Genomic DNA, 14,617 nt, shown 5'->3' with positions numbered 1-14,617 from the left:
AACAATTGACATTCCAGGCTGAGAACTTTCATCAGGACTGGAAAGGAAGGGGCAGAAGCCAGATTAAGAAAGGTTAGGGGTGGGGGTGGGGGTGGGGGGAATAGCTGGCAGGTGACCCTAAGGCTTGGCCAATTTAAGTGCCAGGCCAGATTGAAAATGTCAGGATGTTGGGGCCAGAGGTGAGGTACAGGCCAATGTTCAGCTCATTGCTCGGCAAAGTTTACTCATTTCTGTGCTGAACTGATGATGTGGCCTGCAACTAACAGGCTTCTGGATCGGCTGTGACTGGCTTCATGGCTGTAGACTCATTTGCATGAACTTCAACTCTGAATATTGTTTGCTTACTTTTATTGTTTGCACAATTTGTTTTGTTTTTCTCTGCTCATTGGGTATTTGATGGTCTTTTTTTTATTTTTTAAATGGGTTCTATTGGGTTTCTTTGTTTTGTGGCTCCCTGTAAGAAGATGAATCTCAAGGTTGGATACAGTATATATACTTTAAGAAATGTACTGTACTTTGAACTTTGATAGGTGAGACCAGGTGAGGGGGAAGGTGGGTGTGCAGGGGAAGTGAGAAGCTGGGTGGTGATAGGTGGAAAAGGTAAAGGGCTGAAGAAGGATGAATCTGATAGAACAGAAGAGTGGACTATGGGGGAAAGGGAAGGAGGAGTGGCACCAGTAGGAAGTGATGGGCAGGTGAGGTGAGGAGAAGGGGTAAGAGGTGAGCCAGAATAGGGAATGGAAAAAGGGGGAGGGGGGAAAGAAATTACCAGAACTTAGAGAAATTGATGTTCGTGCTGTCAGGTTGGAGGCTACCCAGATGATATATGAGGTGTTGCTCCTCCTAACTGAGAGCGGCCTCATCATGGCAGCCATGGACCAACATATCAGAATGGGAATGGGAAGCAGAATTAAAATGGATATTAAGCAGGATTTAAATTATGTGCTCGCATTGGATGTGCATCACCCCTTAACTTTGCACTTCCCTTCATTCCTCATCTGACATGGGTGGGTGGGCTGATTTTTGAGGCATAGGAATACAACATATTTAATTGCCTGCACCACTTGCTTCCACCTCCAATGTTTTGTTCCTCCCATGGACAGATTCAGCTTTGAACTCTCCCATTAAGTAAGAGTAAAAGTAGTTCACATGTTGTTGCATCCATTCCTTTACCTCTTACTGGCTTGCTTTCAAATTACACACCAACTCTGGTAAAATAACCATTATGGTACTATTTTTCAGAAAATAAATGCTGCAACAGCAATCTCATTTTCAATTACAAGACCAAATGAAAACACAGTAGCTGGAAAACGCTGCTCAGCAGCACTACAACATATTCCTTAATTAATATTAATTGGTATCAGCAAGCAAGAATATTAAATAATAAAATATTTTTCATTATTAGTAATCTCCCTTGTAAAGTTGTGACCCAATACAAAAGGAAAGGTAGAAAGTAAAAACCGAATGGAGTAAAATTCCTATAGATTAATGCTGTAGCCCACTGCTGAACAATTCAGCAGACAGTTCAAATGGACCTGTTGTCTATTCTCTTACAGAGAAGATCAAGCTTTTATATTCTGTACAGCTTGATTGCTAACTGCACTTTATGAATTGATTGTACTCTTCAAAGGCATGGCTATTTTGACAAATAATCAAATGCAATTAGGAAGTACAAAAGACTGGATTTTGGTGAATTGGGCCATCGTTTAAATGGGACAGCTGCTTATTTGGGACAACTCGTAAAGAACAAAAATTAATCAAGAAAATTAGCTATGATTCCCTTCATTTATTTGGGACAGGAGACTTGGCAAACAGTTTCTATCTAGTGTCAGTTGCGTGCACTTGTGTGGCTGATAGACACGACACCGTACTTATTATGAACTGTTTTTAAATAATGTCAGCTGTGTGTGTATGTGTTCAAAAAGCAGTAATTATTGTCACTGATGGTTGGTAGGAAATAGGCAGTAAGACAATTCAGAGCTGTTTTGTTTACTGTGGTTTCAGGCATTCAAACATGGAGATGCCAGAAATGGCTGGGAGTGAAAATTAAACAATTTCACTACATCAACAAGTTAGAAATGACAAATAATTTGAAGTTATTGACATTCATCTTGAAAATTACAATGAAAATGAAGATTTAGAGGATGCAATCTTTGAAAGTATTCTATGAAGGTAGTTCATTATCTACACTAGGTGTCGGCACTGATTATGTTCATTTATAGTCAATCAAAAGAACAGGGCAGCATATACTGGATGAAGGGAGGGACCAGAGGTGGAGAAAGTGAGCAATTTCAAGTTTATGGGTGTCAAGATCTCTGAGGATCTAACCTGGTTCCAACATATCAATGCAACTATAAAGAAGGCAAGACAGTGGCTATATTTCATTGGGAGTTTGAAGAGATTTGGTTTGTCACCCAAAACGCTCAAAAACTTCTATAGATATACTATAACGAGTGTTCTGACAGACTGCATCACTGTCTGGTATGGAGGGGGGAGAGGGACTGCTACACAGGATCAAAAAAAGCTACAGGAAGTTGTAAAATACGTCAGCTCTGTCATGGATACTAGCCTCTGTAGTATCCAAGACATCTTCAAGGAGTGGTGCCTCAGAAGGTGACATCCATCATTAAGGACCCCCATCCCCCAGGACATCCCTCTTCTCATTGTTACCATTGGGATGGAGGTACAGAAAGCTGAAGGCACACATTCAGCAATTCAAGAACAACTTCTTCCCTTCTGCCATATGATTCCTAAATGGACATTGAACCTATGAACATTACCTCACTTTTTAAAAAATATTATTTCTGTTTTTGCAGTATTTTAATCTAACTATTTAACATACATATAATTGATATAATATACTATAATTACTATAATTGATTTACTGACTTATTTTTTTTCTTTCTATATTATCATGCAATGCATTGAACTGCTGCTGCTAAGTTAATAAATTTCATGACATATGCCAGTGATAATAAACCTGATTCTGACTCTGAATTCCTCCATCAATTAGTATTAGGAACTAATACACAGTTTTGCCGTGTTGCAGAGGTACTAGTAGTGTTCTAATTTTTTTTTGTATTTCACTTAAATTCATAAATTGTTACTTAGTTAAATGGTAGATTCTCTTTTTTTATACCTTTTTAACTATTTCTATGAAACTTTGGCTAACTGGGGCAGCCACTTAATTGGGCCAAAATGTACTGGTCTAGATGTGTCCCAATTAGCCAAAATCCACTGAATTAGATCTGAACGCAGTTTAAAAACTTAGTTATTCAATGCCACAATGTATATAATCAAATAGATGACACTGTACATAACCGCAAAGTTGCTGTGAATTTAATATTAATGTGACTAATCTACAGGATCAATACTTCATTCCAATATCCATTTTCAGGACTCATTATTGTTATAACAATAAATAGGGTAAGCTCTGTGGAAGAAATAGCTCAAAGGTTTATTGGGTGTATCAACGAAGTCACCAAAATGTTATAGTGTGCTTTCTTGTTAGGAAAGCTTGTTAAGAGATATTTTTCAATATCCATGGTGTATGCCCTGTGACTATGTTGCTGTGGGAAGGGAAGTCAATTCACAGAATGGCAATGAGAAATTGTGTCTGCAATAGTGTCCAAAGCGCTGCTCTCAGGAATTTGGTCAATGCAATCAAATGGAATTAGTAGATGAATGCTTCCCTGATAGATTAGATAAAATAACAGAGGTGAGTACAAAGTCCAAAGTAAATTTATTATCAGACTACATATATGTCGCTATATACTACCCTGAGATCCATTTTCTTCCAGGCATTCACAGTAGAACAATGAAATACAATAGAATCAATGAAAAATTACACACAAATACTGACAAACAACCAATGTGCAAAAAAAGACGAACTGTGCAAATAAAAGAAATCAAATAATAAGATGGTATTTTGAAATACTGATCATGCTATAAAATTGTTATTGCATGGGTTTTCATGAGGTTTGTTTGACTCAGTTTACTGTTAATTTGTATTCAACATTTTTAGTGCTTTTCATTTATTGAAACAAACCTTAGGAGATGCATCAACTTTCAGCTTTTGTAAAGGCAACCTGAATGAATCCGGTAAGATTAACTTTGCGTGCACATTAGAAGTCATATTAACATTACATTTACCGTGTCATACCAAGACTGCACTGTCACAACACGGACCAGCACGTTCCACAAATGGATCTGGTCAGCCACCTTCATGTGCACTTTGAAAACCACTTATGGCACCACTAGAGCAAATTGAATGAAAAAGTAAATTCTGTTTGGTTGACATCATTGCTAGTGCAGAATTCTATTGATGAAAAAGATTATTTCTCCAAGTAGACCTATAGAGATATTCACCCATTTTTCTTTCAAGCTCAATAAATGATGCACTATTGAATGGATTGGAAATATAAATACCAACAGGCAGCCTTTTGAAGGTAAACAGGTTTCAGTAATAAGATACTTGCAAAAATCGATCAGCCTTATATTCTGTCTTTATGTAATCAAAGGGAACTGCTTCCATTATGTTAAGTGGGAGCACAATCAACCCTAGATATGTCATCTGGCATACCAGCACAGGCTTCTGTACCAACACCCACTGTTCAGCCCTGTGTGGAGTGCTCTATATTTAACCATTTTGGTAGGATGAAAAGTGATTTTTATATATTTTTAAAATTCATATTAGTACCTCTCATGGTACCACACACTGGGAATGATTTTAAGTAAACAGCCCCATGGAGAATAAAATGAATCTAATTGATTAAGTACAAAGAGCACCTACCGAAAGCCCGCGTGATCCTTTTTTTTTACAATTGCTCAACTGGGATTTGACTGCAGTTTAACCAGGTCCATGCTGCCTCTCCACTTCACCCTCTTGAAATGGTCTTGACAGCTGATCCTGAATTGCCTTCTGTCTACCAGACTGTATCCCCACAAGTGGGTGGGAAGTCAGTCAGCATCATTTTAAGCAAGGCCCAGAAGTTAAAACATATCTAATTCAATCATTAGAGCAGGGTCATTTATCAAAAACTGGCTTGGTTCAAATAAGGTTGACCATTGCATTAATCACAGGTGGAGAAGTTAATTTACATGTATGAGTTTGAGCAAAAATATCACAGCATGGGGAAGCTATGTCAGTTTGTCTGGGGAATATTGGAGCAGATTTTCAATCATGCAATATATGCAAGGCCTCATTGAGACCCTGGCCAGAGGTGATCCCCATTTCATCCCAATCAGTGGGGCCTCCTCTCTCATGCTCCCTCTCACTCATGGTGGCTCTGATTCCCATGCTCCCTTTCAATTTAGCTGGCACCCTGGAAGATACCGAGAGGCACAGTAGCATTGTGGTTAGCACAACGCTTTACGGTACCAGTAACTCGGGTTCAATTCCTGTTGCTGTCTGTAAGGAGTTTGTATGTTTTCCCTGTGACTGCGTGGGTTTCCTCTGGGTGCTCCGTTTTTCTCCCACAGTCCAAAGACTTACTGGTTGGTAGTTTAACTGGTCATTGTAAATTGTCCTGTGATTAGGCTAGGGTTAAATTGGGGATTGCTGGACTACGTGGCTCAAAGTGCCAGAAGGGCCTATTCTGTCCTGTACCTCAATAAACAAAAATAAAAAAAGATTTTTAAAAATACTATGTGACAACAAAAACCAGTGAAGAATAAGGAGGTTGTATTTATAGAAATAACGTCAAATAGTCTGGAAAAAACTGCTATTCCAACACTACCAAAGTCCTGAACATATTGGTATTGGCAAGCGTTTTATTATCATTAGATGTCTGAGACAGAGTGAAAAACTTCTGTTTGCGTGTCATTCAGAGAAGTCATGCCATACATAAGTACAGCAAGGTAGAAAAAAGAAAAGCAGGAGTGTTGTGGTTATAGATAAAGTGGAGTGCAGATAGACCAATAAATTGCAAGGGCTATGACAAGGTAGATTGGGAGATCAGAGTTTAACAGTTCATCTTTTAGCATTGCACATCATCAGAATTTTACTGTTTTCTGAAAGCTTCACTTGAATAATTACAGATATCTATCACTTTAGCGCAGCTGTCTTGGCTAATACCAGGCTTTTAAACGTATTTCCATAAACAAAGGTTCCAACACTGTTTTGCATGTACTCACTTGGCTGCAACCATTGGAATCTCCTATGGATGCATTTCTTAGTCAACACAAATACTGGCTGCCAAAGGATATCGATTGTGTTTTGATTTTGAGAGTTACACTGCAACTTTGAACACAATAATTAACATAGCTGCAGATGCCAAGACTATACTGGAAATTCTTAGGAATTCCAGATAAAAGGATGAGACCAAAACCAATACTGAGAATGTACTAACTCAAAGATTCTGTGGGAATAATGAACAGTGTGGCATATATACTCAGTGGCCACTTTATTAGGTGCACCTATAATGAAAATATATAATCAGATAATCATGTCGCAGCAACACAATGCATAAAAGCATGTAGATGTGGTCAAGAGACTCAGCTGTTGTTCACACCCAAAATTAGAACGGGGAAGAAATTTAATCTAAGTGACTTTGGCTGTGGAATGATTGTTGGCGCCAGATCGGGTGGTTTAAGTATCTGAGAGATTGCTGATCTCCTTGGATTTTCACGCACAACAGTCTCTAGAGTTAACAGAGAATGGTGCAAAAAGAAATCCAGTTCTGTGAGTGAAAATGACTTGTCAGAGGAGAATGGTCAAACTGGTTCCAGCTGACAGGAAGGCAACAGTAACTCAAAAAACCATGCACTGCAATAGTAGTGTGCAGAAGAGCATCTCTGAATGCACAACACATCAAGCCTTGAAGTGGACGGGCTTCGGCAGCTGAAGACCACACCGAATTCCATTCCTGTACTAATGAAGTGGCCACAAGTGTATATTAGGAATGAAATACTTGATCATTGGCACTGTAGCAGCAGGGAGATAGACTATTATCATGAGAATTCTGTGCTCTTGATAATTATCCTGGATGGCATGGAGATGGACTAATATCACCAGAATTCATTACTCTCGATAACTAACCTGACATTCTTATCCTCAGTAAATCTTATTATTCTGAGTTCTTATCCTGAGTAAATCATCAACTACAGAATGGAACATTGAAACAGTGTGATGCAGGTTGCTGTTTGCAGGAAATCATCACCAGTTAGAAGAATACAAATCAGGCCTTTTAACCCATTTCAAATCCTGATGACTTTGACAACGAGGTTTTCACCTAAAATCTAGATTCTTGATTAAAACTTTTGCTAGTTGATATAAATGGTGGAAGTACCTTTCCCGGACTTGAGGGTAAACAAAAACTATCCAGATCAATAGCTATAAATCCCACTAAGCATCGCTGTAGAACTCATGCCTTCTCAATTTTCTGTTAGCTAAAAACTCGTAATTCGTACAAATGCACAAACTGTCTTATCACAATGTTTCACTAATTAAAATCCTTACACAAATTATCAATCTGGTTTTCATTTTAGCAAGAATTAGTAAAAACCTGCAAAGAATTTCTATTCAGTCAAATATATTTTCAGATTTGTACAGACGTTTGGTCTAGAGGCCACATCGGGAGAGTAACTATCCATTTCAGTTTGCATATTAAAATCTTGCAAACACATGAACAGTTTTGCTATATTCTGCAGGAAGAGAGTAGGTTTCAGAAAAGTCCTTTGCAATCAGAATTACAAGTTCAAGAGGAACAATTAAAAGGCTCCTTTCTCCAACTTTCAGCATCCTGCATGACATTAATTTGGACAGTCGACAAATGCAATAAAAATCAAAAGGTGAATGACCTTTCTAGGGCTTGAGAGCAAACAAAAGTCATTCCAATCAATAGCTAGGAATTGTACCAAGCAGATAATTGATTGCTATTACAGTTGTATAGGGATAAATTTCCATGAAGCTTTCTCAGCTTGTCTGACAGAGCTCTGGCACAGAAGACAACAGAGTTTCCAGCAAAAGTAATGTAAACCCAGGATAGTGGTGTGGAGAGCAGAAACTCTCCCTGAGGAACAATATGGCCAAGAGCTCTTCCGAGGCTGATGTTAAGGTATACTGTTAGATCAAAGAAGATTTATTCTGTATTTGGAGGCAGACCTGCTCCGGTGGACAATGATAAGGACACCGATTGTGCAACACTTAATTCTCAACACTGACTTTGTTGTCACCTTGAACAGGACAGAACTCACAAAAAGATAACAACCAACAAAAAGCCAATACAGTCACTTACAGTTTACTGTTACTTGCACTTTGCGCACATCAGCAGATGACACATCGTTATAGGCGCTGCACTCATATTCACCAGCATCTTCCCTTGCAATTCCTGTGATTTCCAAATATTCTTCATCACTGGCAAAACCTCGAGCTGGAAGGAAAGAACAAAGGCATATATGAAATGAAAACTATTCGTAACTCTATATACAAGTCAAAATCTTTTCAAATGATCTTGAATCTTTTATAGCTCTGATATGGCTAGACAGAACCAACTAAATAATTATAAGTTACATTATGGAATCCTCCGCTGCTTCTGTGTTATGTTCCTAGTTAAAATGACTGCATATCTCATTACAGTTCCAAACAAACATTTATGTAGCTAACAGGCCGTCAAATGTCTCAGCAATTGGTTTGTCAAATCTGAAGCTGCCTGATGCTAAAAATGGGCTCTGTTGCATTGAGGCTTGGAAGGAACATGGAGCTGGAAGTAACAATGAAGATGCTGGAATCTGGAACGACAAACAATCTGTTGCAGGTTGATCAGCAACTGTTGGGAGTGGGGAACAAATTGTTGACATTTAGAGTCAAAACCCTGCTTCAAACAGAAAGGGTTGCAATGCCAATTTTAAAAATTAGCTTTTTTTGCACATGTAGTGCATATTAAAACATAGAAACATACAATGAAGTGTGTCGTTTGCATCAAATCAAGTTGCCGAGGATTAGACTGGGGGCAGCCTGTAAGAGTCACAAACACGAGAAAATCTGCAGACGCTGGAAATCCAAGCAACACGCACAAAATGCTGGAGGAACTCAAGAGGCCAAGCAGCATCTATGGAAAAGAGTAAACAGTCAATGTTTCGGGCCAGGACCCTTCATCGGGTCTAGAAAAAAAAGACGAGAAATCAGAGTAAGCAACCTTCTCATCTTTTTTCCAGTCCTGATGAATCTTTTCCATAGATGCTGCCTTACCTGATGAGCTCCTCCAGTATTTTGCATGTGTAGCCCATAAGAGTCACCATGTTTCCAGTGCCGTAATTTACCAACTCTGTCTTTAGAATGCTGGAGAAAACTTGAGCACCGGGAGGAAACTCACACTGTCACGGAGAGAATGTACTGTCTCCTTACAGACAGTGATGGGAATCGAACCCTGATTGGTAATTCCTGGCACTGTAAAACAATTTGCTAACTGCTACGTTACTATATCACCTGCACGCTGCTGCACATATTGCCCATATCAAAGGAAATGATAGAAAAAATAGACACCGACTCTTGTTTTTGAATGACAAAGAAATGGCAGAAACCAACTTCCTGACTGCTCAGTGAAAACATTTGGTCACTCAGTGCAGGATTGCGACCCAGAATAACTCTTGGGTAATGTAGTCTGAATTCATTAAGATATTTATAAAACACCTCTCATGGTATCTGGATATGTCTTTTTAATGATCAATGGACTACTTTGTAAGTACAGTCAACTGTTGCAAAGTAAGAAAAAGAACAGCTAATTAAGATACTAAAAATAACCATCAAGTGGAAAAAAAATTGTCAAAAATATCAAGTTATTTAGAAAGAATCAGAATCAAGTTTATCACCGCTGACTGAATATGTTGTGAAATTTGTTGCTTTGTGGCAATAGTACAGTGCAATACATATATATATTGCAGATAGTGTTCATGGGTTGGTTCATTGTCCATTCTGAAATCTGCTGGTGAAGGGGAAGAAGCTATTCCTAAAATGTTGAAATCATGCCTGCAGGCTCTTCTGCCTCCTCTCTAATGGCAGTAATGAGAACAGAACATGACTTGGGTGGTGCAGGTCCTTAATACTGGATGTCAACTTTTTGAGACATTGTCTTTTGAAGATGTCCTCAATGGTGGGGAGACTAGTGCCCATGATGGAGCCAGCTGAGTTTGCAACTTGTTGCAGCTTTTTCCAATTCTGTGCAGTGGCCCGTCCGTACCAGAAAGTGGTGCAGCCAGTTAGAATGTTGTCCATGGTACCATCTATAGAAATTTGCTAGTCTTTGGTGACATACCAAATCCTCTCAAATTCCAAATGTATTATAGCCACTGGTGTGCCTTCTTCATAAGTACATCAATATGTTGGGCCCAGGACAGATCTTCAGAGATGTCTGACACCCAGAAACTTGAAATTGCTCTCCCTTTCCATTGCTGATCCCTCAATGAGGACTGGTGTGTGTTCCCTCAACTTCCCCTTCCTGAAGTCCACAATCAATTCCTTGGTCTTACTGATGCTTGAATGCAAGGTTGTTGTTGCAGCAACAACACTCAAACAGCTGATCTACCTCACTCCTGCATGCCTCCATGTCACCATCCGAGATTCTGCTGATAACACTTGTGTCATGAACAAATTTATAGATGGTGTTTGCGCTGTGCCTAGCCACACAGACATGAGCTTCAGGAGAGTAGAGTAGTGGGTTAAGCACACATCCTTGAGGTGCGCCAGTGTTGATTATCAAAGAGGAATTGTTATTTTCACTCTACACTGACTATGGTCTCCCAGTGAGGAAATCAAGGATCCTGTTGCAGAGGGAGGTACAGAAGCCAAGGTTTTTGAGCTTTTTGGTTGGAACTGAGGGTATGATTTTGTTGAACGCTGAGCTACAGTCAATAAACAGCTGCCTGGCGTAGGTATTACTGTTATCAGGTCCAAGGCCGAGTAAAAAGCCAGTGAGATTGTATCTGTTGTAGACCTATTATGGTGATAGGCAAATTGCAGTGGGTCCAGGTCCTTGCTTAGACAGAAGGTAATTCTAGTTATGGCCAACGCCTCAAAGCACTTCATCACAGTAGATGTGAGCACAACTGAGTGATAATCATTGAGACAGCTCACGCTCCTCGTCTTGGGCACTGGTATGATTGATGCCCTTCTGAAGCCGGTGGGAACCTCTGACTGCAGCAGGGAGAGATTGAAGATACTGTTAAACATGCCCACCAGTTGGTTGGCACAGGTTTCAGTGCCCTTCCAGATACACCATTGGAGCCTGTTGCATTGTGAAGCTTCACCCTCTTGAAAGATGTTCTGACATCAGCCTCTGAGACAGAAATTACGGGGTCGCCAGAAATCTTGACCCGAAATGTTTACTGTCCATTTCTCTCCATAAATGCTTCCTGACCCTCTAAGTTCTTCCATTTCTTAGTTTGTTCCCCTAATTTTATACATAGCAATCCACTAGGCTTCCTAATTATTTGCTTTACTTACCTGAAATCTTTCTGTACTTCACATACTGAGAGGCAAAGATCTGTTTGCGATCCGTAGTTTCACTGCTCCCAATTTTAAATTCAGATTTCAGTGTAAGTTACCGTGGTTAAGAGAAGGTCAGATCAGTTCATAAGCTCTTATCACAGGAACTTATCCTTGTATATCATTAGCCAGCAGGCTTCACTCTGCCCTCTTGTACATTTTTGCTGTTGTCCCGACAAGGTGCTGGATCACACACAAAATGCTACAGGAACTCAGAAGGTCAGACGGCATCTATGGAAATGAATAAACAGTTGACACTTCAGGCCAAAACCCTTCAATAGGACTGGGAATATAGGAGGAAGAAGCCAGAATAATAAGGTGGGGGTAGGGGGGGAGCAGTAGTACAAGCAAGTAGTACCACCAAACACATCTTTACCTCTGCCCCACCTTATTTTCCACAGGGATCCCTCCATGATTCCCTTGTCCATTTGTCCCTCCCCACTATTCTTCCTCCTGGAACTTAACCCTTCAAGTGGAAGAAGTGCTACACCTGCCCATTTACCTCAACCTTCACCTCCATTCAGGGCCCCAAACAGTCCTTCCAGGTGAGGCAACACTTCACCTGCAAATTTGTTTGGGGTTGTCTATCGTGTCTGGTACAGCCTCCTCTACATCAGTGAGACCCGATGTAGATCGGGGGACCGTTCTATCAAGCATCTTATCTCCATCCGCAAAGAGCAGTAGCCAACCAGTTTAACTCCAATCCTCATTCACATTCTGATGTGTCAATTCATTACTTTCTCTCCTGCCATGATGTGGCCACTCCTGGCTGGGAAGAGCAACACTTCATATTCCATCTGAGTAGCCTCCAAACTGATGGCATAAATATCAACTTTTCTATCATCGGGTAATTTTTTGTCCTCCTCCTTCCTTCTTCTTCAATTCCCCACTTGGGCTCCCCTTTTACCTCTTCTCTTTTCCTCACCTACCTATCACTACCCCCTGGTGCCCCTTCTCCTTCCCTTTCTCATATCAGATTCCTTCTTCTCCAGCTTTTTAACCTTTCCTACCTATCATTTCCCAGATTCTTACTTCATTTGTCCTCCCCCACGAACCTGGCTTCACCTATCACCTTTTAGGTTGTACTCTCCCCTCCCCCCCCAACCCGCACCTTCTTATTCTGGCATCTTCCCCCTTTCTTTCCAGTCCCGATGAAAGGTCTCGGCTTGAAACATCGACTGTTTATTCATTTCTATGGATGCTGCGTGACCTGCTGAGTTCCTCCAGCATTTTGCGTATGCTGCTTTGGATTTCCAGCATCTGCAAAATCTCTTGTGTCTATGGTATGTAAAATGTGGCTGATCGGCAAAGAATACTCCTTCCAAGTAACTGTTTGCATGCGACTGTGGCCACACCACGGTACACTGCTTCGACAGGCGAGCTAAACCAGGTGAGGGGAACTTTGAACCCTGCTGAGATAGAGATATGGCTACCCAGTATGCAAAGCCAGTTTTGGCGGACTGGGCGGATGAGATAATTACAAGATCCAACGGCCATGAAGGCTGTTGGGCAACACCTCGTGGAGTGTGAAGGGCATGACAAGGCACAGAAGGCATATCTCCAATCGTGACGATTTTTTGTACCATTGGAATAAGATTCTTGAGGCCGAGAGAGTGGAACATCCCCAGTCCAATGGCTTTTTCACCATAAAACTCCTCCCGCACAGGTTTTGGTCATCGATTAAAACGATGAACAACTAATACTCCTTCTATCCACTTACAAACCAGAAATTGTGCTTTTCCAATCATTTGTATTTTTAGTGCGTGAAATAAGTGACAGTTTCCACTACTATTGTGCTATGTATTCAAAGGGTTGCTTCTGTGGGCCAAATTCAATGAAAGCTAGAAGATATATGATTGCCTGGTCTTGCCGTAGCCCAGATGAGAGAATGGCCCATTGGCAACACAAAATAACATAATAACTTGCTTCACTGCTCACTCAGATAGCTAAACACTTTCTTCAGCTTTCATTAAGCTTAGCCCATGGGTGCTATAAAACTACGACTTCACCTCTTTGGGGGGTTTACAAAGCAAACTGGTGAAAGGAAGACTAAAACAAACAATAATTCCTTTCTGACACTTTTGGAGCAATTAGTCACCAGCAATGGCCAGAATTTGACATGTGCGTTTTATATGTTGACAAGTGCACAAATTTTAGTGTCTGCCCTGTGAAATAGAATAATCTGTGGACAGCAAAGAGGGATTTGAATTTACTGGAAATAAAGTAAAGCTCTGCATGTTCAGATAGGTTTGTCTACTCTGCGGTTTCCTGCTCATCTCTAGTGAGCTTAATTTATCAGCCAATCCTAAATAATTATAACATAGATGATATATATGGTTACTCTGATTCATCTGGTCTCACTGTTCTTGTCCATCAACATAGATGGTAAATATTTCAGTAAATGATCAACACAGGAATATGATCACAAGACGAGCAACAGAAAAAGCAATAAACATAGAACATAGAACAGTACAGCACAGGAACGGGCCATTCGGCCCACAACATTGTGCCGAACCAGCTAAAAAGTAAATCAAAAACCCCGAAAGACTAATCACTCCTACCTACACAATGTTCATATCCCTCCATCTTCCTCATAATCATGTGCCCATCTAAATGTCTCTTAAAAGCCTCCAGTGTATTTGCCTCCACCACCATACCAGGCAGCAAATTCCAGGCATCCCCCACTCGCTGAGTAAAAACTTACCCCTCACATCCCCTTTAAACCTACCCCCTCTCACCTGCAATGCTTGCCCTCTGGTATTAGATATTTCTACCCAGGGAAAAAGATACTCCCTGCCTATTCTATCTATCCCTCTCATAATCTAATAAACCTCCATCAGATCTCCCCTCAGCTTCCCTCGCTCCAAAGAAAACAACCCAAATTTGTTCTGCCTCTCACAATAGCACATACCCTATAAGCCAGGCAGCATCCTGGTAAATTTCTTCTTCACCCTCTCCAAAGCCTCAACATCCTTTCTCTATAGTGGTGTGACCAAAACTATGTGCAATACTCCAGATATGGCCTAACCAGAGTTTTATGGAGTTGCTACATAATCTGTTGTTCTTTTTTTTCTTTTTCAAGGCATTAAGTTCAAACACCAAAAGGTTAATATACCTGACTATATAATTTCTTCA

At 40.3% G+C, this 14,617-nt stretch overlaps 1 protein-coding gene across 5 annotated transcripts in view; it reads right to left on the bottom strand.

Annotated features, from left to right (window-relative positions):
* opcml (opioid binding protein/cell adhesion molecule-like) overlaps window positions 1-14,617 on the bottom strand; it is a 2,222,745-nt gene that overhangs the window by 98,188 nt on the left and 2,109,940 nt on the right. For all 5 annotated transcript variants that reach the window (XM_063038344.1, XM_063038342.1, XM_063038343.1 and 2 more), the window contains one exon: window positions 8,238-8,372. In XM_063038344.1, the coding sequence (XP_062894414.1) occupies window positions 8,238-8,372 (135 nt within the window). The remainder of the gene's footprint in view (window positions 1-8,237; window positions 8,373-14,617) is intronic.

The sequence above is a fragment of the Mobula hypostoma genome, chromosome X2 (assembly GCF_963921235.1).
Source record: "Mobula hypostoma chromosome X2, sMobHyp1.1, whole genome shotgun sequence".
Classification (NCBI taxonomy): Eukaryota; Metazoa; Chordata; class Chondrichthyes; order Myliobatiformes; family Myliobatidae; genus Mobula; species Mobula hypostoma.
The sequence above is the reverse complement of the archived record's forward strand: the minus strand, read 5'-3'. Positions and strand labels throughout refer to the sequence as shown.